At 57.7% G+C, this 24,788-nt stretch overlaps 1 protein-coding gene across 9 annotated transcripts in view; it reads right to left on the bottom strand.

The window, feature by feature from the left end:
- The window catches only part of SBF1 (SET binding factor 1), an 88,883-nt gene extending 64,566 nt beyond the window's left edge, over nucleotides 1–24,317 (bottom strand). For all 9 annotated transcript variants that reach the window (XM_059725604.1, XM_059725606.1, XM_059725607.1 and 6 more), the window contains exon 1: nucleotides 24,205–24,317. In XM_059725604.1, the coding sequence (XP_059581587.1) occupies nucleotides 24,205–24,259 (55 nt within the window). In that variant the 5' untranslated portion in view covers nucleotides 24,260–24,317. The remainder of the gene's footprint in view (nucleotides 1–24,204) is intronic.
- Between the last annotated feature and the right edge of the window lie 471 nt (nucleotides 24,318–24,788).

The following is a 24,788-nucleotide window of genomic DNA, read 5'->3' as shown; positions in this document are numbered from 1 at the left end:
TGGCATGCCAGGGGCACCGTGGGGCACAGATGGTTTGCTGATCATTTGCACTGTGCAAATGCCCTCACCACTGCGGCCTCCTCCCCTCCAGCCTATCCCCTGCCAGTCGCTAGTGCTCACCCACCAGCCAGTCTCGAGGTCTTGCTACCTCCGTCCTCCAGACACCTGCCCGTATGCTTTTCCATGCCACCCTGCCACGGAACGAATGGGCTCTCGCCCCAAACCCCATTCCTCCCTCATTTCATGTCCCTCCTGAAAGCTCGGCCTCCCCAGCACGCCCACAGAACATGACCGAAAGCGAGAGCGACTTCTCCTCGGGGACTTCCCAGGGCCCCCGGCCTCAAGGCAGGAATTCTTAGTATGTGACCTCTTCAGGACAGGAAGTGGCTTTACCCCGCATCTGGATCAGCACCAAGGACGTTGACACCACAGGACATCAGACACTAGTCTGACCAATTACATTAACCACTAGTTAGTGGTTTGGGCTGGGGGGGAGGTTGGTGCTATTTTGGTGTTCCCAGAGCCTTGCAAAGAGGAAGGTATCCAGTCTCTATAGATGATAACCGCACTGCTCTGGGACCTGCCACCTTGCCCCGCAGGGGAGAAGGGAGAGAAAGGGCCTGATTACCAACATCGTTACAACCTCACAGCACTTTCCCCAAGGCTGGGGTGAGGACAGGGCATCCCAGTCCAGTTTCCTCAGGTGAATGCTGGGGTTTCCATGCCCGTCTTTACTTCCCGCCCCGCACTAAGCACTGCTGCAGCACAGGAGCTCTGCAGAAACAGCCCTAAGCCCTCCTTGCTCAGCTAAGAGAGGGCTCCCGAGTCCGGGGCATGGCTTCTCCATCCAGGAGCGAGCACTGACTTTCCACTGCCCATCTTGTACAACTAGGCCAAGTGCTGGGCCTTCGGCAGAACAGCTTCCAAAGCCACAGTCTTCAAACCGTTCAAATCAATCCACACAGAAACCTGCTGCCCGCTCACGGGCCCTAGAGAAGCACACAGGGCTGCATTAATCCTCCCCCAGGGGTGCTGGGTACTGCTGCAGCCCCAGCTAGGGATGGGACTGGGCTGTGCCAATGCTCCTGCTGGCACCAACCCCACAGGGTCCTGGCTGGAGGGTCTTGCTCCCACGCTCAGGCCCAGCCCAATGTTGCACTGGGGCAGGAAGGGATTTCCCCCCTGCTCAGACTGGTCCAGACTGGGGGGAGGGAGTGGTTTGCCTTCCTCTGCAGTGGGGGCACAGCCTCAGCCTGGACTCTTTCGAGTATAGTAACACCCTTTTATAAAAGCAGGATGGCCGCTGTGGTCCCCCTGCTTTCTCTGTGGCTGGGGTGTGATCTCTAGTGCTGCGTCAGGGCTGATGGTAGTTTTACTAAGAATTAGATGATGGATTTTTATAGGGTGGTTCGGACAGGGCTGAGCAGGGGTTGGACTGGATGTGACCCCTGCAGCTCCCTGTCAGCCCCACGGCTCTGGGACTCTAACGTTCAAGCTTCCTGCTGCCTACCTTTGGAGCTAACCCAAGAGCCAGCCCACATTCACTTTCAAGACTGAACAGACCATGTTTTCTACTCCGAGAGACAACACAAGCAGCAAATCATTGCTGCTGGGAAGGAACCGGTCTAAAGCCGGTGCAGCACTGCCCTATAGTTTCTCACCGGTGGGGGGAACGAACTTCAGAGTAGCTGGCAAGGGTGAGAGAGCAGAGGCAGGCACTTGGCTCGGTCCATGCCGTATATAATCCCGATGTGGCAGGGCCCACAGCACAGAAGTACCCAGAGCCCGGCTGGTCGCTTGCCCACTGCAGCAGGGCTTCCATGGTACGGAAATCTTGGCCCTTTTTTCTCTCAAACCAGGCGACTGAGGCCGCCCACCTGCAAGGGGCAGCGGAAGGGGTCCTGGGGGTGTTGCTGTGCAGGCGAACACCGCAAAGGGGCAGGGGAGAAACACCAACAGCAGCAGCCGAGCCACGAACCGAGACAGCTCCTATCTGCTGCAACTCCAACGAAGGCAGCTGACCCCAGGAACCAGCTCAGCCCCTAGGAAGTAGGGAGCGGGACCCACTGCCATGCGCTGCCTTGGAAAGACGGACACCCTGCACGGCCAAGTCTGAAAAGGCCGGTGTGCCCCCGCTTGCCAGGTGCTTCTAGGAGCCCGCTGCACCAGCTCCACTGAAAGCCAGCGAGCAAATGTCTGCTAGCAAAGGTACCACGTGCTACTGAGCAACCACGGAGCCAGCTAAAATCTAACCCGCCTTCCCCCCAGATCTACAGAGCACAAAAGCCAGCCTCTGGCATCGGGGTCCCAGGACTGTGCTAGCAACTGTGGGCTCTAGTTCATGCCACCTCACATCGTGCCAAACTAAGCCGGCTGACTCTGCTGGGGAGCAGGTCTTTACTCACGCTGGAACAGGGTTTGCTTTGCTTGTCTTCCCCCTCCCGGCTTTCATCTGCTTAGACTAAGCATCTGGGAGCAAGGGCTGTGGCGTCCCTAGCCGGCCTGCTAGCCCAGGCATGCCTGGCTGCTCCCACATTGCAATCACGTCAGCACACAGGCTAGCGGCAGCCAAATGCGGCCTGGCAGTGCCAGGCCAATCCGGCCGCTACAGGACAGACCCACGGTGCAGAATATCAACTCGCTCCGTCCCATTCATTGCCATGTGCCCCCGGACCCCGGGCAAGGAGAGGAGTCCATGGCTTCCAACAAGCATTTCTGGGATACGATCCAAGGCATGTTAACAATCTTCTCACTCTCCCTCCCGTCGCCAGAGCCAGGGCATGCTGCCAAGGTCAGGAGCTTGACGTGGGTGAAGGGAAGGGGATGGGCTGGGAGCCCTGCTCTTGGGGTTGTGGGTGGAGGAAACTCCCCTGTGCCCTACCTGTCTATTTGCATCTTCCAGTTAACGTGGGCCTTAAGGCCCACCCATCTAATAGGCCCACAGGTGGGGCCAAGGAGTGAAAGATGCAACTTTTTTTTTGGGGGGGGGGGGTAGAGGAGAGAAACAACTAAAGAAAAAGCAGGATAGGCGTGACATGGGGGTTAAAGAGTCAAAATGTGAAAAAAAAGGGCTCCAAAAGGGGACACCAAGCAGCCTGTGCCCTACCTGACAGCCAGCGGGACCTGTCAGTGGTGCCCAGGTCCCAGAGGGAAGGCGGGGGTGGCAGGCCAGGCACCCCCAAGCTGGATAGCTCCTGCAGCCATGAGAGGTGGCAATGCAGATTTCTGTCCTGGCCCAAGAGCTCCCTTCCCCAGGGGCAGCTGGGCCGCAGGGACTGAAGTCCGGTAGCACCAGTCTGCCTGGGCCTCCCACAGACCAGGCTGCTCACTGCCACCTGCTCTGGGCAGCACCAGGTCTTTCCCTCGGGACATAAGGGCACTGGACCTCAGGCCTTGCTACGATACCAACTGGGAAGGCTGTGGCACGGGAAGGGAGCTTGGGTGGCTGCCTGCTGGTGACGGAGCACTGGATGGAGAGCTGATCTGGTCAGCGAAGGCCATGCCACAGGCGATGAAGAACCAGTCAGGTGCAGCTGGATCGAGGGGGCCTGGCTGCTCCTCTAGTGATGCCTGCAGTCAGTCGCATGTGCTTTCCTCCTTGCAGGGTAAGTAGAGGTCCACAGAGCCAGGGAAGACTGCCCCTCAATGGGGTGAGCAGCAGGAAGCCAGGTACAAGGACAAGGATGATGCATCCCAGGGGAGAAAGCGGGAGCCACCGAGCACAACGAACACAGCCAACAACAGGCTCATAATTGCCCTGGAGGTAGGGGCGGTGGAAAGTGGCTCAGAGCACAGGTTCTCATCAAGATGTGACTGCAGCTGCTGTGCTGTGCAGGTCCCCTTTGCCCCGGTCCCTGGCTGAGGCAGGCAGGCCACAGCAGGCAGTGTTCTCAGCTGTCAGATCACCTTTGCACCCTTGATTTGCTGTGGTTTGAGGACCACAGGTGGGTGGCATGAGAGCTAGCATGCACATGTACACCTATCCCAGAGGAACTTACTCCTGACCACCACTACTCCTCTTATTGCCCCCATCGCTGCCAACAGTCCTGCTGCTGCTTCCCTTGCAGCTTTCCCCCAGGCTGGAGATGCCCCATCAACCCACGTGTCTCTGGGAACATGACAAAGCTCCAGCTGCAAGGTCCAGGGAGGCCGAGGATCTGATGGCTACTCCCGTGCAGAGAGCCAAGCCCAGGAGATGAGAGTGAGCACCCCGGCCCCAGGACACCAGCACTGCAGCTTTGATGGGGGCGGAGATGCTAGTGGCTTCGCTCCCCTGCTTTGGGCAGCCGCAGGTGCAAGCAGCAGGCGCCTGCATGGTGCAGGGCTGCTCTACGCCCTGCTGCCCCGCTGTCACAGGGCAGGAGAGGAAACTCCTGCCTGCTGAGAAAGGGGAAGTGGGTATGGGGCGACTGGGGGGTGGGGTGGGGGGTGAGGGGTCAGGAAGGGACACGCATCTGTGCAAGTGGGGGAAATACCCGTCCTGATGCACAACAGGCCCTGCTGCGGGTGCAGCTCCCTCCCTCCCGCCTAATACAGCCCACTTCCTCCCCAAGCACTGTCCTCTCCCACCTGTGGGGAAGACCCTGCCCCAAGTGCCTGGCTGCAGCTCCTCAATGCCTGGACCTGGTGCTCCCCGGATGGTCACAGCAGGGGTTGCTCCTCTCCTTGGGTGGCTCACATAGCACCCTCTACCCAGCGGGTCGGGGGTCCAACGGAGGGCTGAGACCGTTCCATACAGAGCACTCACTCGCTGCCAGACAGAGACTGGGAAGACCCTTCCGAATGCCGCACCCGCTGCTAAGGATTAAGAGATGCCATAGCCAGGCCTTCATGCCCAGGGACCCCACGGCTGGGAGGAGACAAGGTCAGGGACAGCCCCTGCAGGAAAGGGCATGGCCAGTGGTACTCCTACAAGCAATCCCATCCGTGCAGTGGAGGTGGGAAAGCTGGAAAGGAGGGGAGCTCTTGTGCATCTTCCATCTAGTGCATGGTCAGCAACCTCAACAGACAGCAGGCTGCTCATTGCAACCAGCCCTCTCAGATGCCCCAGGCCAAATCAGGCCTGCAGGCCATAGCTTGCCCACTCCCACTCTAAGCCACCAGTCGCATAACACAGGATTGTTCTCTCGAGTACATCTTAATTTCTCCCGGCACGGCCGCACGCACCCTTCCTCGCAGGAAAGTCACTCAAGTGCCGGTTTGAGGTCTCCGAGCTGAGTTGCAGCCCCTCTGCATTCACATGCACCACTCTGGGAACGACACTTGGCGGGCTGTGGGTGAGCCCCTTCCCTACCCGAGAAGCAGGTGATGCTCTGGCTGGGGGGAGGGGGGGGTCTTCACATCGGCAATGCACTGCAAGGACCCAAGCTCACAGGCACGGGAGCCAAGCTAAGGGCGATTATTAATGCCCAGGCACTGATCCTTTGAACGGTTCCCACCACGCGCGGCTTTGGACGAGGTAAATGGATGTTGGCAGAATTACCACCTGCGGCCGAGAGGTCTCCCAGCCCTCTCGCCAGGCTGCACACGTGTCCCCTGTGAGCCAGGCACACCACGCCGCCCAGTCAGGTAGGCAGAGGCTGTGCCTATATAAGGGAAAGATGGCTGACAGGCGAGCACAGCTCAGAAACCTCAGCTTCCTGCTAAGCCTCCTCCTCCTCCCCACAACAGGGCCTTTCGGTGCAACAATGCAAGCAAGAGTGCCGTCAGGCTGCAAGGACACTACGCCACCAATGTGAAAACAAAAAGGGTCCGAGCAAAGAGGCGGTTAAGCCGCAAGAGTCCGAGGCCAGGCAGGGCCTCCGGTCTTAGCAGGGAGCGCAGGCTGCCCCGTATTCCTAAAAGGCAATAGTGGCTGCCATGAGAGGGAGGCAGATGCCTCTCTAAGCCTCCCGTGCCCCAGAAAAAGATCGGTCCTGCAGTGAAGGCGACGTGTGGTGCAACCAGCATGCGGGCACCCTGAGGCAACATCCCCTGGGACAGCCCTCCCAGGTCTTGTTCAGGACACCGAGCAGATGCGATATCTGGGGGGGACGGCGGCAGGGATGAGGTTCCCTTGCCCAAGCAGGGGGCAGCGACCAAATGGGAACGGCTGCACCGGAAAGCCAGGGCCAACGTGGCAGAAAGCGTGGGCACAGGCAGCCTGGGGCTGGCAGAGCCAGCATGCCTGTGGCACAGCCTCCTTCTGCCCAGCTTGCTCCCATCCTGGACACACGCCTGTGACCGGTTCCCATTACTTGGTGCGAGAGAATGTGGCTCATCCCGTGCCTGGCAGGACAATTTCTGGGGCAACCCCAGGGGCAAAGATCCTTCACAAAGCCCCCAGGGCCGGTAGCCCTGGGTGAAGCCAGCAGCCCGCTCCTCCCCACAGGTGTCCCTGCAGAACACAAGGCTGAGGGCTCTACCCCAGGTGCCCACGTGGGCAAAGCCAGCCCGGCTCCAGGAACAGGTCCCATTAGCTCATGGCTGCTAAACAAAACAGAGGCCCTGGGTCCTGTAGGATGCCCATTTCCAACAGCCCTGATGGGGAGTTTCTAGTCCAGAGCAGGGTGAATGCTAGGCCCCGCTGTATCCACACTGCACGGGCTTTGGGGCCCACTTTCTTCCATGGGCTGTTGTGCAGTGGGTAATTTCCAGCACATGGCAGCAGCTCAGAGCATCTCTGCGGTCCCTCCCACACATCCTGTGCTACGAACACATGGTGCATCATATCTCCGTCAGCCCTAAGTAGCGCTGTACTGCTGGGGTATATGTTTAACCCCGGGAGGCCCCTGCCAGTGCAATGAGACCTGGAAATGCCGACTGACCAGCTCTGCCCTATGCAATTCCCTTCCTGCAGTGGGCACGGGGCGGTCAGCCAGGGACCACCACGTTTGCCAGCTCAGCGCACAGACATGTGCAGCGGAGAGGAATGACACAAGTGCAGCCATGAGAGGCAGCATGGATGGAGCCGAGGATGCCTCTCCCCTATCCCTGCCATGGTGGGACAGCCCGGCACCGAAAACCCATTAACTCTGCCCCCTTGGTTTGAGAAGGCCTGCCAGTGCCTATGCAGGGCCAACAGCACAGGTTTGGGGACCAGATAGTGCCCGTGGATAGAACTGATTCTACTGCACCGAGACTGACCCCACCACACTGGAGGCGAGGGCAAGCCCACCGCGCGGGAAAGCAAAGTGGCGAGTCAGGGTTTCAGTTTCACTGCTGTGCTACCGAGTGCACTACCACCTTGCTGATCCCCATGAAAAGCAGATGCTCTGTGGGTGCCACCAGGATGCCACAAGCTCCCCACCCCTCGCACGGTACTGGGGTGGAACAACAGGTAGCCAGCGCTTTGGGGAACGAAATCCAGAGCCGATTTCCTGCCCTTGCCCCCCACCCCCCGAGTGCCCTGCTCCTGCAGCCTCCGGCCTTCCAGCTCATGAGGCCAAAGCCAACAGTTCACTGGCCATCCCCAGGCCCTGGGTCTCACTCCCTGAACAGACACAGCAGGAATTGCTGCCTGTAAGGCAATCGGCTCCGGTGGACAAAGGCCTAGAGCCGGCTGGGCTGGTTTATACCTGTGTAATTTAAAACGCCAAGTTTAAACTGGATTTAAGCCTTGATTGAAGTCATTAGCTGCAGCCTTGTTCTATATTTGCTTTCTCCGATTACTTCCCTTAAGTGGAGCGTGCCCTGTGCTTGGTACAACCATTAAAATGCACTTACTTGCAACCAACTATCAATGCTGCAGTATGCTTGTACACTGCACTAAACAGGGGAATCATTGCATTTAATCACATTTAAACACAGAATCATAGAAAATAAGGGTTGAAGGGAGCTCAGGAGGTCACATCTAGTCCAACCCCCTGCTCCAAGCAGGACCAGTCCCAACTACATCATCCCAGCCAAAGCTTTGCCTACCCGGGTCTTAAAAACCTCCAAGAATGGAGAGTCCACCACCTCTCTGGGGAGCCTGTTCCTGTGCTTTACTACCCTCCTAGTGAGAGAATTTATCCTAATATCCAACCTCAACTTCCCTTGCTGCAGCTTGAGCCCATTGCTCCTTGTCCTGTCATCTGCCCCCACTGAGACCAGTCCAGCTCCATCCTCTTTGCAACCCCCTTGCAGGAAGCTGAAGGTTGCTATTAAATCCCCCCTCAGTCTTGTCTTCTGCAGACTAAATACCATACATACATACCATACATCTGTGTGGCTTAATTTTTACTTTTATTGCACTAGGAAATGACAATGACTCTTTTTATTTATTAGATAATTTCTACTTAGGATACAAGTCAAGCTGCGCTGGAATGTGAAGTGGAATCCAATTAAAATGTACCAGAACAGCATCTCATTTATTAGTCAACTAGAACTACCATACGGTATTGGCTACATGACAATGTTCATCTAAACAGGTTTTGCCTTGAAAAAAAACGATTAAACAAAGGAAATATTAATTGCAGCTAGTTACCTGACAGACTGGACGTCAGGCCAAGGCTCCAAACAAAAGTATTTAGAAGCTGAAAGCAGCAGAAAGGACATAATGGAATTAGGAGCCTAACTCCTTTCAAAATCACCCCTTATAGTCAGAAGAAGGAGCTCTGATGCAGCTTTATGTCTTATGTTTATGGTCTTGATTGCTCAAAAGATGGGTGAACCCTGGTATATTTTTTGGCTCTTCATGCCTCTGGCCACAGGTCCGTTACAATGGGATTTTCATAGCAGTCTCTCTCCAGGATCCCCCCTAAACAAGACACCAAAATTCAAGGTACGTATATAAGACACCGTCTTCCCCCGTGTTTGAAGGGAAGGAAGGAATAGCGTGGACTTGAGTAGGTGTCTGGGAAAAGGCAGGCAGTGATACGGCCTTGAGTGGGTGATCAACAGGCAGAAATTGGTGAACTCCTGGCAGACCCTGATGCAGGGGACCTGACCTCGCTGCGCTGACGTAGGGTGGGACTGGGCTAAATGCTCCCCCAAAAGGAGAAGGGTTTCTTGTCACTCTCCAGCATTCAAGTCCACATCCACTCCTGACTTTTCTTTATACAGCTCTCAGCTCCAGGACGAAGGCTGGACCCTGAGTAGGCCCCTGACGACTAAGGCAGCAAGTAGGACGTTATCACTGGAGGATTTAATGAGGATTGCGCTGGGAGGAGCGGCACGGTTCCAGGACCGTGCTCTGTAACCTTGCCAGGCTGGGCTAAGGTCAGTGCCCTGAGAAAGCCTTTAATGCTGGGGTTTGCAGAAAGCTTACCGCCTTGAAGATGCTGGAGAAACCCAACCATTTTTCCAAGACAGTTGCACCCCCACAAAAAAGCCTCCCTGGGGGGAACTCAAAGATTGCTTTACTTGAAGAGGGTAATTAATCTATGGGTTTTGCAGACCAATAAGATCTTTGCTGACAGCTTTGCGGTCTGTGAGATCAACAATTGCTTCATCCAAGGAAAAGCTTTGAACTTGACTTCTCCTGGATGGAGGACGGGTCTGATGCAAGAGGAGATCTCTGTGGAGACCGAGGCACGCCAAGCCCAAATGCTTGTTTAATCAGGCTTGAGTGCAAGGGCCTCCTTGGCTGCAGAAGGCAAGGCATTAATCGCTGCGGTACTCTCGTTAGGGTTTGTACCGCTCGGGGGAGCCTGGGGAAGGCATAGCAGCAGCCTTCCCCGCACGGAGGGAAGTCATCCACCCCCTTGTCCTACAGGTCCTGATGGAGACATTGAAAGGTGTGTCACTGACCTGTCCCCATGCAGAGGTGGCTCCCATCAGCCCGCTTCATTAGCAAGCAAAAGACATTTCCAGCTGTAGGCAATGCTGCTAGTTTCCTTCCTGTCCTAAATTTGGTGTACCTCTTCTCTTGGGCGAGCTACGCACGGAGACGAGAAACTCTGCTGTGCTCACCATGGGACAACTCCATGGGGTACAGAGCATTGCGTTCTTCCCGCTAATTAGGAAAATGCTATCTGATGCTGCAGGTTGCAACCAGAACAGATTTATTATGCATGGAAGCAGCTGTGTACCACGACCTCGGTGAATCATCGTGCTCCAGCTGGTAGATGCCGTGGGAGATCTTGTCGAGGAAATCTGATTTTGCCACATCCCCCAGTTGTAGGCGTGGAGAACGTACCAATGGATCACCATCTCTGCCAAGCAGCGTGACGAGGTGCCCTAAATTTCTGGAAAGGTACAGGCAGACAAGGTTCCTTGGGTGAATTTGACATCTTTTATTAGACCAACCCAAATGGCTAGTACAGTGGAAAGGTACAGTACACACATTGGATCGCTGAAGCTTGCCTGTGTACGCGGTCAGAATTCATGATAGACTCGAAAGAGAAATGGATTTGGGTTTCTGTCGCACCATTTGGTTTCCATTATGGCATATTCATCGTCCATTAGCATTCTGCTGAGACTAAGCTAAACTGACAGTACTCAGCCTCAGCCCAGACCCATGACCCACTTCCCTGACATCACGTGTCCATCTGTCCTGAATCCAAGATACTCCTGAAGAAATGCTTCAGTCTTTATTCCAGCTTCTTCTCCACGCAGAACCCTGAAGCCAGGATCCTGATCCTCGGGACAGCTCCGGGACCACACGCCAGATAAAGTGACAATCAAAGTTAAAGTCGAGATATGCCTGCCACGAGCTTGCAGTGGCAGCAGCGTGGAAATACTCTGCCAACAGCCTCCTTCCAAAGCATGGATGCCTCCAGGCCTCTCTGGAGGCCAGACGCAGGGTGAGAGCATAAATGTTCCACTCTGAACCAGAGAGTAAATGATTTGCAGCCTTTGCATGGGCTGCCAAGACAGGGAATGGGACGCTATCCCCGAAATGCCTGCACAGCTCAACTGGATGTCCTTCCTGGCCACCATCCAATGGCCTCATTTGATCCCAGCTATCAGTACCGCAGTTAGGAACAAAGGACTGGAACGGACCTCCTGGGTCGAGTCCAATCCCTGTCATCTTGGGCAGCCGCATCACAGCCCTGCTCATAAACAGAGTCCCACCTTCGCGCGCTGAACATATTTCCGACAGGTGCATACCTTTCCGAGACCTTAGGACAGTGGGTTTCCACCTGTTCAGGCCCCTTGGGAAATGCCAGCTCTTTGCTTTCACTTGTTTTGCCGACTACAGAAAACGCCTAGAGCAACCTGCAAAGAACTCCATGAGTTGTTTCTGAAAGCGTGCGAGCCTGGCACCCGCTGGGGCTGGAAGGGCTGTCGATGGCTCTGCATTTGTTTTAGCTACTGCTCCAATGCCCACTTCCACTTGCCACATGATCCCCCTTCCTTGCTCAGCACCTGGCAGGTGGCACTACTGTAAGGTGACTTGTCCGGTAACTGAATAGCCTCGGCACTCCAGGACGTTTCCCAAGGTTTGGCGTTCAGATAGCTGGGAACCCCCTTGTCTGAGCCCTGGGCCCAGAGCCCACGCATCTTCATGCAACTGATGGAAATCTCCCTCTCCTTCTCTTTCCAGAGAGAAGCCCCGTGAGTTTTAGGCAGACAGAACTCACACTCACACCACTGATCTGGAAAGCTGCACTTAGGGGTTGAATGACAGATCGCATGTGCTGGTTTATTTTTGTTGGCCTGGTGCTGACCTGAGACCTTCTGCTGCCCAGCGGAAGGGCTGAGACTGCCCGCCTGGCACCTGGCCGTCTCACAGGAGCCCTCTTAGCACGAAGGCCCATCCTTGCAAGGAAAGTCCCCACAGTTAGACATGCCACGTCTGACCGCCAGAGAAATTAACCACATTTAATGCTAAGAGTGACCCCAAATGACGCAGTCATTACGCACACCGAGGCACCTCTCAGCCGTATGTCCGCTTGTCACACTTCCAGCATGCACAGTGAGGGGTCTCGCCTGTCTAGGACAGCTGTGAATACCAGGGCATGGTTTCAGAAGACTCTTTTAGGCAAGACCAAACTGAGCCTGTCCTCCTGGGATGCTGAGTTGTTTTAAATGCTCTCTAATGAGGTGACCTGGCCTTTCTCCTGTGAGAAGGAGGAGGAGGAATCATGCAGACACGCAGTGCATGCAAATAGTCTGCTCCTTCTGAGGGTGACTGGAGGAACCCAGCAAAACCACCAGACAGATTATCAGGGGAAACAGCACTGCATTATCATGCACTTCCCCTTGGAGAGCTTGTCTTCAGCAGCTTGCTTCAGACCCGGGCAGCAAACCTGAGCCAGAGATTGCTCCAAAAATGTTTCAAGAGGCTACTACTCTCCCTTGCCCTCCCCTCCAAGGACCCCCCTCCTCCATGCAGGCCCCTTCCCATTAGCAGGGAGGCATGTGCCCCTGGGGGGCAGAAACAGCGTGGGGCTGGGCCACCCACCACTGCCAGTGGCTGATGGGGCCGATACTGCTGCAAACAGGCTGACATACCCAAGGTAGGTCTGCGGTCCTCTGCACCAGAAAAAGCAACCAGTCTGTCCTGAGCCAAGGTGGCCCAGGGACACGTACCCACCAGCACACAGGAGGGTGAGGTAGCCAAGCACTGTGGTCCCCCAGCAGCTCCCAGCTGGGGCAACTGGGGCCAGGTCTCAGCACAGGTCCTGGCCACCTGACCTGTTCTGCAACCATCCCTTCGCTGAAGTGGCACGTACTACTCATAAGCCCATGCAAGTCTTGCTTGCAGAAGGGCCTGGCCTGGAAGATGGTGGCTTCAACGCTAGGCCTTGAGACAATATGGTCTCCTGAGGTCCCTTCCAACCCTGATTTTCTATGGTTCTACAGCAGGAGAGAGAAGTCCCTCAGGGATGTGATAACAATGGAGGAACCACATGCAGGCAGTGACAGTCCTGCAGGCTGACAAGGCAGTGGTTGGGCTGAAGGATCTCTAAGAGCACCGACAGCAGCTTCTAGGAGTTGCTTGTTAGCTACTGAAATCCATTAGGAGGGGAGGGAGGAATGACCACAAGACCTGCAGGGCCTGAGCCTGCCCAGAGTAACTGCTGGATGGGAGGCTTCAAGTCCAGCCTCGTTTCTCCTCCCACATGCGGTCCTTCTGCCTAAACCAGATGGGGCTGCAGGTTCCCACAACCCTGACAGCAGCAGACACGTGGATAACACCCAAATACAAAGACCAGAGCCCAAAAGACCCACAACACACAGTGAAACATGTCAGACAGGCTGCTTCAGTCCAAAGTATTATAGCTGCAAAATCGCCCGAGATGGAAATCTGAGCGAGAGCATCCTAAATAGACTCTGTGACTGCAGAGCATGAGTCACAGGATGCAGCACGCCAGCAGGGTGCTGCCACCGGCTGCTGTACCAGGAAAAGTGAAAGCACATGGCACCGAGAAATGCGAGGGGAGCTAGTCCCGATGGGGACTGCCACAGTGGCCCGGCCAAGCACCGCGACGCAACAGCTCCCAACTGCTGGCAGAGCAGCTCTGGGGACATCTGGTCCCAAAGCACGAGACCCCACTGTCCTAGTCCTAAGAAATGCACAAGACACTTTGGCAGCACAAGGACCCCCACGTCCAGATGAGACAGACGGTAAGTGCACAAAACTGCCGCACGCTTGAAGGAGAACCTGCGAGAGGAGGAAGCTCATCAAAAGGGCTGTGAAGTCAAAGGCAGGAAACTCATGTCCTTCCTCCCCCCCCATGCAAGTTATTAAACCGCCAGGATCAGAGTCACAAAGGCACCAAGTCCAATAGAAACGACCAGGTACGAATGAGCACCATGGTCATGGGGTTTACATGAGCTGACCAAGTCCCTGGCTCTTGGGGAACTGAAAGCTAGCACCGTGCAGTAGGTAAATGTTCAGCCTGCACGTCGGGACAGTTCGGTGGAAACAGGAAGAGCAAACAGCCACAGCCAGGAGAGCAAGCAAGGCTTCTGCTGAGCGCACAATGCCCACAAACCAAGGGGTGGGTTTGCCAGATCACAGGGGAAGGAGGAAGCGATGAAGGGGACTGAGTGCTAGGATTCATTTGCCTGGGTCTTCGTTACACAAGGCTCTTCTCGGCCTCCCTGGATGCGTGCTTTGCAAGCTGTAAATGATGGGACACTGCCAGAGACAGAAGTGCCAGGGAAACCGGGGAATTAAGATGCACGATGCAACTGAGATTAGATGGGCAATGAAGAAATACCCGCCCGACAGAGCTCTTCAAGCCTCGCAGGCAAAGTCTGGTCTGTCACTATGACAGGCAAAAGCAACCCTTCAACTTATGCAGTGCCACTGCCGCATCTGAGCTCTTCTACGAGAGACCTGGACAGACCAGGAAGGAGGCCCAAACCATCTGGAGGGGAGGAATTGAAGCTCAGCAAGTTATGTGGGACCCTCCTCCCGCCCCGGCACTGAGCTGCTCTTGAGTTTGAGGTGGCACTCACCAAGCCCTTGGCAAGACTCAGGGATCGGGCACTGGGGAAGGCTGGCTCCAGAGCACCGCGCTGCGACTGCAACTTCACCCAGTATTATAGCAGCTCCCAGGCTCCTAGTGTCCCCTTTCTGCCCGCTGTTTGCCTCCCCACCCCCAGGTACAGACATAACCTGGGCTGACATATAGACTTGGCACCTCGGCCAACACGCACGGAGGCAGATTACCCCCAAGTTACTCAATGGCCCTAAATATCTCATTTGAGTTAAACATTATCAACTCATTTCACAAATCAGTAGCAGCAGGCAGCAAACTGCACTGAGGATTCCCGGGCAGCGCCGAGAGCAGCACACACATCGGGGCTAGGACAGTCTTTCTGCTGTGCAGGGCCTAGGCACAAGCTGGCAGGGCAAAGCCAGCAGAGAGGTAATGGCTAATGCCGGAGGCCTGGAAGAGGACGGGGATTCAGGCTGCCTCCTGGCAAACAAGGACCACTCAAGGAACAGGTGTATGGCAAAGAGGAGGCACTCAACTCTCCTCAACTTGGCTACAAGTGCCCACTGCTGACCCACTCCAGTCCCTCATCCAAGCCAATGGCTCCAGCCTGGTGGCCCAGCAGGAACCGCACATGCATGATGCCAAGGCAGTGGTAAGACAGATGCAAGAGAGGCAAAAGCTCATCTGCTCACCTCTCCTAGGCCACAACAGGCCTCTTACCCACAGCACATTGCAGTGATGGGACCTGCAGTGTCTCTGTGGCTCCGGTCACATCCCTGCTGGGTCCACCCACTGTACAGGCTCCTGTTTCTGCCCCCCAGCCAGACCCCTGGTGAAGCTCCCCCACCCACACTAAACTCAGCTCCCTCCGTGCCTGCACCGTGCAGGTATTTGCAGACCCACGTCCTTTTCCTGCAAGGGAAAGACATTTGGCTCTTCTAGTCTTTCCCTGAGAATCAAGCCCTCCAGCTGTCTGATAATTGCTGCTGCTCCTCTCTCAAGAGCTTGCTGGGAAGCAAGAGGTCTGGAGAGGAATGCAGTAATCCACATGCAGCCACGTCACAGCAAGAGAAGGGGCGGCCTCCTGGCTCACGCAGCTTGCAGACACGACCCAGGGCCGCACAAATCTCTCTTGCTTGCAACGTAAGGAAACCCATGTCTAAGCTGCTGTGTGTTCCCCCCATACCTCCCTCCAGCATTGCCGCTTTCTCCCTCCCTCCCTGCTGAACAGGGTTTTGCTCCATTTTTCCAGCAAACTGGGGGCATTTCCCCATAGGAAGCCTCAGCCATGGTGTTTGGCCCAGGTCAACCATTCTCTAGGCCTCTGTGTTATTTTGGTGCTGGCTGATAGTTGCAGCTTTTCCCTCTTCACTGAGCGTCAACTGCAAATTGTATTAGTGCTGTTTACATTCCCTTCCAGCTCATTGATGAAGTCTATAATTAGACACTCTCTAACGCAGATCTCTGCCTACCCTAGCAGACAGCTCCCCTAGCACTCATGGCTCATCGGGACCCACTGCATACAGGCCTTCAATTGATATCAGCATCACATCCAAGCCTGGCAGTGCCATTTCTCCACCCGTGATTGTGACAGCAAAGCCCTTTGCCAAGATCTAAACCAGCAGCTCAATGTTTTTAGACTCCAGGCCCCCCTCAGAAAGTGCCAGCTCTTTGCTGTCACTCGCAGCTCGAGTGCAGAAAAATCCTAGAGCAATTCTGCAAAGAACTCAGCAAGCCGACACCAGGGCAGGATGCTTGTGACATGCTGGATTCCTATTTCACATCTCAGGGTTTATCTTGCGAGTCACGTACCAGTGTCTGTAGCACCCACAGAAGGATCTCAGGGGTGCCAAGCACCCTGGTTGAGAATCACTGATCTAAACATCCCATGCCCCCAGCTTCCGTCCGCCCACTTAGGATGGCTACCATGGGCCAAGTTCAGGACGAGAGGTTCTTTATGACCCCTGAGCTTCACGCTGCCTGGGATTCCTTCTGCGCAAGGTCCTTGGAGATCTCCTAATCCTCCCTCAGAGGCCTGCAAGAGCCTGGCGTCACTATGCTGGGTAAGTGCCTGGTCTGTGACAGCGACTGAGGCAGGGGGAGGCGGGGAGGTGCAGTCACCTGCACAGAGGCAGGAAGGAACTGAGTCTGTCTGTCTGTCGGGGCTGACTCATGCCCAGGCTGGCTGTTGTGAAAACTCCTCCTGTGGCAGACATTTCTGCAGAGGGAAAGTCTAAGGCGCTAATGAACACAGCACCTGAGCTCTTTATCTGGCTGATAACATGTGGGATTCCCGCCCACAGATAACTGCCTGCTGTAGGAAACATGCCTTCCTTTTCTCTGTGAATGGGGAAAAGCTCCCCTCTTCCCAGCACGGACAGAGGGAACGAGGAGCTCTCCACTTACTTCCCTGCTGCATTGCACACCACTGCGAGTGCCTTCTCATCTACCGTCCTGTCTCGGGCTTGCAGCCCATAGAAGTCTGAGCACACGACCCATTTCCATCACCGCACCCCCAGCCCTGCATGGTGCTCAGATCTTGCTGGCAGGCAACGCCAAGAGCCCCCTTCAGCCTGCACGACTGCCATGTCCTTCCCACCCCATAAGGGCCCTGCACATGGCTCCACCAAGCAGTGATCTGAGAACCCATGAAAATCACCAGGACTTGTTTCTAAATAAAGCCGGTGACGGCATTGCTTCCCTGCTGCTGCTCCTGCCACCGCTCTGGAGCCAGCACGGAGCCTGAAGCGGGCAACTGTCCTCCCTGCCCTGCTCCTAGGCAGGGCTGAATGGAGCCGTTGTGTGCCAGGGGAGGGGGAAGACTGTGCCCTTGCACTTGGCTCCCACCCCAGTGGTGCAGGCATGCAGCTGCACAAGCCCAGAGCCCAAAAGGGCTGCAGGGCATGGGGAGGCTGCCCCATGGGCACACAGAGGCAGAGGGTGCCCCCCAAGAGCCCTGCTTTCCACCTTGCAGCCGCTTGGCCTAGGGAGGGCCCTTCCTGGGTGCTGAAGTGCTGCGGTGGATGAGACGGAACAGCTCAGCCGGGCGCGAGATAACCATGCTGTCAAGCTTTATTTACCACAGACACAGACAGCCATGCTGCCAGCACACGCATGCCTGATCTCAGCACGCTCGAGTGGCACGGCCTGGTCGACACTGCAGAAACACATCAGCCTTTGCAGCCACCGTCGTGCCAAAGCAAACCGCAGTGTGGGCGCATGCGTGCCGCTGCAAGCCCTGCTCACATCAGGGCAGCGGGCTGCAGCAGGCACCAGCTTTGGCCAGACCAGGAGCTGACAGGTTGAGCACCATGGGGATGAGTTTCTGGTGGGGTGTCACCTGCACACCCTGGAAGGCAGATGATGCCAAATTTAGGCTTTACTGCTCCTGGGGCTTGGCTCCACTGCTGCTGCCTGTGCGCGAGTGCAGAGCAGGGCTGCGGGCCCCAGGGTTCGTCACTGTGCTCTAGCCTGGCTTAGAGCAGGCTTCTCCAAGGAAGCTGCCTGGAGAGGTGGTTAACACCTAGGATGCCCCAGCTGGCAGTTACTACCTTTATTATTTACATACAGTCACATGCTTAGCTTGGAGATCCAGAGGTGCTGACCTGCTGTCAGGATCCATGGAGGCAGGCCTCTCTCCCTGCTACGTGGGGTACAGAACTGCAGTGAGCACAGAGCCAGAGCAGGCAGGGCTGCCTCTGCTCCCTGCAGCCCGGGCCAGCTGGGGAGAAGAGGATAAGCCAGCTCCATTCCTGATTTAGAGAAAGCCACCCCCTGCACGGAGGCCTGGGCTGGGAACCGGCCTGGCACGTCCTCGCTGCGAATCCCTCAAATTGGAAGCCTCCAGAGCCTGAGCCAGGATGAGCAGCAGTGCTATAGGAGCAGTGATCTGTCCAATGCCCTGTGCGAGCAGCTCCTTTCTGGCAAGGGCTCTGCCAGCCCACCCAGCCCTAGGCAACAGCTCACTTCAAGGCACAGATGCAGAGACAGCAGAGGCCAGGCAGCCTGATGGGGCCCTGTACTGCTCCCTGCAGTCCTCCATGAGCTGCGGCCCTGCCCCGTGCCCTCCCCGCCCAGGAACGGAGGAGGAAAACCCGGCCAGAGCGGGGCTGCGAGCAGCTGCCAAATATGCAGGCTGCTCCCCACAAATGGACACGTGGCTGCATTCGGGCTCCATGTAAATAGAAAGCTGATGTGACTCCTGGCAGGCCGGGATCCTCTTCCTTCCCCTCCCAGGACTCCTCTCTTCCTCTGTGTTACTGCCCCCCCACAGCTCTCCCAGGCAGGAGCCCTCACTCCCTGGGCTTCCCACCTCCCCGACAGCCCCTGTCCCCCACCTCGTCAGGACAGGCAGGGATTAGTGGGTTGAACCCCCAACAGAGCCTGTGCTGCTTCTGGGCAGTCCCCTGTGCCTGTTTCCCCATCCAAAAAATCAGGAGGAGAGCAATGGTCCACACGCCCTGCCCCGGGAAACAGATCACCAGGGTCCCCACCTCCTATTTCCATTTCTGTGCTTTCCTGCAGTGAAGTCGTGCAGAGTCCCTGGACAGAAAGCGTGGAGATCCCCACCAGAGCAGGTGCTGACTCCTGTGCGGGAGGGTGGGATAGCACAGCCCCAGGGTCACAACAGTGCTACTGCGGTGCTCCTCTGCTAAGGTGAGGTAGCTGGGGGGCCTACAAGGGCAGGGGAGGAGGAAGAGGAAGACGACAGGGCTTGCTGGCACGTCACTGAACCACCCCGGGGATTTCTAACATGCAGCAATGGAAAGACTTGTGGTCTTTCCACCCTGCTGGGACTCCAACACTGTCCAGGTCTTAGGGGAGGCTGTCCCCCCACCCAGAGAGGGTGGAAATCCCCTTGGCACTGACTCATCCCCACCGCTCCGTCAGGGGCTGCAGGTACCACAGCAAGCGGGGTGACAGACGAGCGCCCACGCTGATGGAGAACAGCTGCCCAAAGTAGCACAGGTCAGAGGCAGCAAGGGGAAGGCCGGATAGGGAGACAGCCCTGTGGCCAGGGGGGCTACTCCCACCAGCACCAGCCTTGTCATTGCCTACCAGACCAGCTGGCAGGGTAAGGCCCCCACTGATGACCTGACAGTCCTTCCCACAAAGCCAGTGCCAGGCAGGGGAATCATGGCAAGGACAGTGCCATAAGCAGTGCTCATGGCTGTCGCTCTGTCCAGACAGCCCAGGACATGCACACCTGCACTAATGTGCCACTAGCTCGGTCATGCCAACTGCGGTCAGCTGGAGGCAATGGCCAGGGGATCAGTAGCTCAAACCTGTCCCCTCATTAAACCCAGCTCTGCCGTCCTGTAAAACGGCTGGTAGGAAACAAGCCTACAAGGCCCCGTGCCATCACCCTGGTGGGAAAAGGAGCTACCCTAATGCAAACCCAATGGAGCTCCGACCACGCTACGCTGAGTCGCTACTGCAGTGGCTCTGAGTCTGGCCCGAGGAGCTCCTGGGTGAAGGCCCGGGCACTCCTAAGCAAGCACCGAGATGGGCAGAACTGTGCCCCCAGTCTGACCACGTGGCTGGCGTGCTGTATGGAGCGGGCACACACTGGGTTTCAGCAGGGCAGGGCATCCCGATGCAGAGCTCCGTGTATTGGTGCTTTGAGCAGTGGGGCAATGGGCACGCAAAACGTTAACAGGGCAGGCAAGAACCTGCAACCATAGTCATCACAGAAATTAAGGGCTGGAAGGGACCTCGAAAGATCGTCGAGTGCAACCCACCTGCTCTGGGCAGGACTACTGCTGAGGTTAAATGATCCCAGCAAGGTGTCTGTCCAGTCTCCTCTTGAAGACTTCCAAGGTTGGGGACTGCACCATCTCTATCTCCCTGTGGACCTCCACAGCACGCCATCACTTCACCCCAGAGCACCGACCCATGTCCTCCCCTGCCCTCGTCAGCATAAGCGTGGGTGGGAGGGCGCCTGCTCAACTGCGGGACTGTGTTTGGGGCAAGGCAAAACTCGCCGTCTCCAGCCTAGGCTCATGACTGGGACAGTCCAGTTTCCTGCATTAAGACCTATTTGTTATGTATGAGAACCTAGGTCTACCAGGAACTGAATCCATGGGACAGCTCCTGATAAGCCAGGGATGGGAGTGCAGGGCCAGGGTGCCAAGGGAGGACCCGGGGCTTCGTCCACACACCAAGGGCTCGGTTGTTACAGGGGAACGCAGCTCAGTGACAGGAAGAGTAATTTCTCCAGCAGTCCCATGGAAGAACTGACCATCAGAGCCGTGGAGCTGGGCTCCACGGCAGGGAGTAGAGCACGAGGAACAAGACAGGCCGCTGCTGTCTGCACCAAGTGACTTCAACCCAGACCTGAACAGCAATAACCGAGCCTCCAAGTCAAGCCTGCCAGCCCCTTCCCGCTCCCCTAGCCCACGCCGACCTCCCACGGCTCAGCTCCACACACAAGTTTTTCACAATCAGTGGCAATGAGGAGCCTGGCGAGACCCCTGGGCCACAAACCAGCTGAACAAGCAGAGAGCTTGCCCAAGCCAGCAGAGCGTTTGGGCAGCAGCACCCAGGCTGAAGGCATGATGCACAGTGCCTGGACGGAGAGGAGGGATTCGAAGTCCCGCGGGTCAGTGCAACAAGAGAAGCTGCAAAGAGCCGCGGCAGCTGATCTGCAGGCTGCTGGCTACCAGGCAGGGCCTCTCCGCTAGCAAGAGGTGCTGTGCGCCCAAGCCATCAAGCTCCTTGGGTGACAGACTCTTCTCAGAGGCTGGTAGGGGCTGGTTCCCCACTGCAGAAAACAAGGCATCCATACACAGGCGGCTGTGGGCCTGGTCCCCCAAGGCTGGCTGGTTCAGGACACTGTTGCCTGGCAGCTCGCCCTGTCACTGCACTGCAAGGAGTCACCACAGCCCTGGGTGCAGCTCAGAGTTTGCTGTGGGGGCAGGGAGCATGGGCTGGGCCTGCAATGCGAGCACTTCCCTCCCACGGTACTGCCAGTCCTTCCCGGCCTCCCCCCACCTTCTGCTACCAGTGAATCATTCACACCCCGGCCCTCAGGCCCACCTGCAAGCTCCTCTTCGCCTTGATCTTCCCTCTACAGAGACTGCCAGTGCTGCCGATTGCCTGGCAGTTTCTATGGATGGGAACCAGCATCTCACACACGAGCATAAAAAGGATACGAGCCCAGATATCCCCAGAGCCACCCTGCAAAGCTAGTGTAAAGGCTGAGGAGTGTGGTTACGGTGAGTGAGTGAGTGAGAACAGACAGGCCCAAAGTTAAATTACAGAATCAATCCTTCTTGGTGGGGGGGAGGAGGAAGCAGAGATCCTCCCTCATTTCCCAAGCCCCACATTCAGGATCCCATATTCCTGCTGCGATGGCTGCGGATCTCGCTGACCTCTCAGCGGCAGGACAGCGATGGGGTCAGCAAGGACAGGAGGTCTGGAAGGGGAGAGGCAGACGTGGGGCAGGACTCCTGAAAGGCATCTTTGCTTGGGCCCATGTCTGGGTTGCTTGTCCTTGGCTAGTGCCAAGCTAGCTGTGGAAGTCCAGGCGCACCTCTCCCAGGGCCCCTCTCAGCCTGTCGCAGAGGCACACGACACCTTTCAGCTCCTGGTCTTCCACACCCGGGAAGCAGCCCTGACTTGGCAAGCAGAGCTGCCTGCCATTGGTGGAAGAGCTGGGAGCCAAGAGCACAAGAGGCTTGAAAACATCCTCTCGCAGAGCGTGGGACAAACGATGACACAGTATGACACACACACTCCCACGTGACCAGACGCTTCCTTCAGCTGGGGCCTATTGGATCTCAAAAATACTGTTCTTCGGAGGCTCTGACACACACGCAGCCCTCTCTCCTGGCACAAACATCCACAGCCGGGCACCGCGCCGATGCAGAGGGACTTGGGCTGCTTGCAAGGCTTCGGCCAGCTGTAACGCATGCCCCAATTGGACAGAGGGGCTGAGCACGCTGCAGCGCAGGGTGCACCGTTAGGGACTGTGCTGAGCTGGAGGAAAAGCCATTGAGCCTTTGCTTGCAGGCCAGAGTTACAAACACGCCAGGTGCGCTGGCATCCAGCCCTGCCATGGTAGGATCCCTCAGTGAGAGAGCCCCCGGCTAGAGGCAGCGTTTGCTTTAGCCCCTGTCGAAGGGCGAGGGCAGGGCTGGCTGCAGGGAATGGTGCTTTCAGAGGCCAGCATGACTCTGCACTGGCAGGTCCTCCCTGAAAGGGCCAGGCCAGGCTTCCTGGCACAGAAGATGTTTCTTGCCAGGGAAAGACAGACCAACCTAAACAGTCTTGTAAGCATGACAGGTCCACCCCCGGCACAGCCCCCACAGTCAAATCCCACTTCCTGCCTATCTCAAGTACCACAAAAAAGGTTTCTCTGACTTTTGGCTCTGTACAAAGTCAGGGAGAAAGACTAGCTTGAGGCGCCAGACTGCTGCCTCCCTCCATCCTCCGCCCCGAGGAGCCCCGGCCCCCGATCACTTGGCAGTAAGCACAGCACCCTGCCAGAGTCGGACCGGCGCGCCATGTGCAGGCTCTGCCAAACCTTGCTGCAGAAGGATTTGGGAAGCTTGACTTCATTAGCCCACCCCGGCAAGCCGGAGGCCCGGCCTGCCAGGAGGTCAGACCCCCGAAGGGCTGCGTGTACCTACAGTGGGCTGCAGGACAAACCTGCTTCGTTTCATCTTGGCAAAGAGCAGGCCAGGCCCTCCATGGCCGGGCACGCCAGTTCTGGCTGTCAGGACCAACCCAACCAGTAAGACGGTGAGTCACTGTGGCTGACGCAAGAAGCATTCTCCAGACTCAGACACCACCCAAGCTCCTCCGCGGCCGCAGGAGCACGACAGCAGGAAGCGCGAGATGGGGAACAGGCAGCGCTGCTGCAGGGACCACAAAAATCACCCACCGGCTCCTGGGAAATCAGTGTTAGTGGTTGGGCCCCCGGGGGTTTCCGCCTACAAAAAGCAGGGCTGCAGCCCCTTAGCGCCCCAGCGTATCCCGCACGCAGCTCGGGAAAGCCCTGGACCGCTCGTCAGGGACAACCGGCATCTTCTGCATGCCAGAAGACACCCAGCTACAGCAAGGCTCAGCCTGAGCGGGTGCCAGCCCCTCGCGCTCCTCCTCCTCTGTCTCCTGAGGAACTTACTGACCTACTTCTTCTACCTCCTGCTGCAGGGACATTAGTGCACAGCCCGAAACCCACGAAACAAGGGCCCTCTTCTCTCAGCTCCAGCGGGGGTGGCGGCCTCGGGGCCCGAGAGAAGAGACCCAGACAGGTCACGGCGGGCGGCCCCAGCTCCACAGGGACGAAGGCGGCACCGAACCCCCTCTAACGGGGAGCAGCCGCTCTCCGCTCACGGTCCAGCATCGTCAGGGGCTGCCCGAGGGCCTTGCACACGCGCGTGCAGCTGCTCCACGCACCCCCGAGCAGCACGGGCAGGGCAGGGGTGACTCGGTCACAGTCTGCAGGTGCCCGTCGAGCGGGCGAGGCGTAAGGGGTGCCGGCCAGCGGGATAAGCCGGCACGACGCTGCTCGGACAGATCGGCCGGTGCCAGCCGCCGGTCGAGAGGCGCTCGCTCACGACAGGAAGTCCCACGGGTCGTGTAACGCCGGCGGTCCGGCTGCGCGGCCGGCCCCTGCTCCGCTGCACGGCGCGCAGCACGGCGCACACCCCCCACAGACAGCTGCCAACCCCGCTCACTCGCTCCCTCGTCCGTGCAAGCCCCTGCCCCGTGCACGCCCCTCGCACCAGCCCGACTCCCGGGCGTGCTCGTGGAAGCGTGGCAGGCCCCTCCGCCTCGTCGCGCTGCGCGTGCAAACCCGGCTGAGGCAGCGGCGGCGGGGCCTGCACCGGGGGGGGGGGGGAAGAGGGGGGCTGGACCATTCACCGCTGCCCTCACCGCCCCCCCCGGCCGCACTCACCGCGCTTGTCCATCTCGTAGCCCACCAGCACGAAGTAGTCGGCGAGGCGGGCCATGGCCGGGCCGGGCCGGGCCGGGGGGGGGGAGGCGGCCCGCTCAGGCCCCGCCGCCCCGCTCCGCCGCCCGCCCGCGGCCGCCGCCCGCCGCCATCTTGCCTCCGCCCGACCTCCCGGCTGTGGCACTGCGCCTGCGCCGCACGGCGGAAGGGGGCGGGGCTTCGGCGGCGCCCGCGCCATTGGCTGCCGCCGGGGAGGGGGCGGGGCCGCGAGGACGCCGGGGTGGGCGGGGCCAAGCCGGGCACGGGCCTTATACGGCGGGACCTGTATGGCCCCGCCCCCATGGCCCCAGGCCCGTCTAACCCTGGTCAGTAGAGCCCCAGCCCCGTATAGACCGGGCCCCCTATAGCCCCTGTCGCTGTGGCCCCACCCTCATATAGACCTGGCCCCATATAACCCCTAGCCCCCGGTTCATATAGGCCCAGCCCCGTATAGCACCTAGACCCCATGTAGCCCCCAGCCCATATAACCCTGGCCTAATATGACCCCAGGCCCATGTAGCCCTAGTCCCATATGGCCCCAGACTCAT

Source organism: Alligator mississippiensis, chromosome 4 (assembly GCF_030867095.1).
Source record: "Alligator mississippiensis isolate rAllMis1 chromosome 4, rAllMis1, whole genome shotgun sequence".
In the NCBI taxonomy this organism is placed as follows: Eukaryota; Metazoa; Chordata; order Crocodylia; family Alligatoridae; genus Alligator; species Alligator mississippiensis.
The sequence above is the reverse complement of the archived record's forward strand: the minus strand, read 5'-3'. Positions and strand labels throughout refer to the sequence as shown.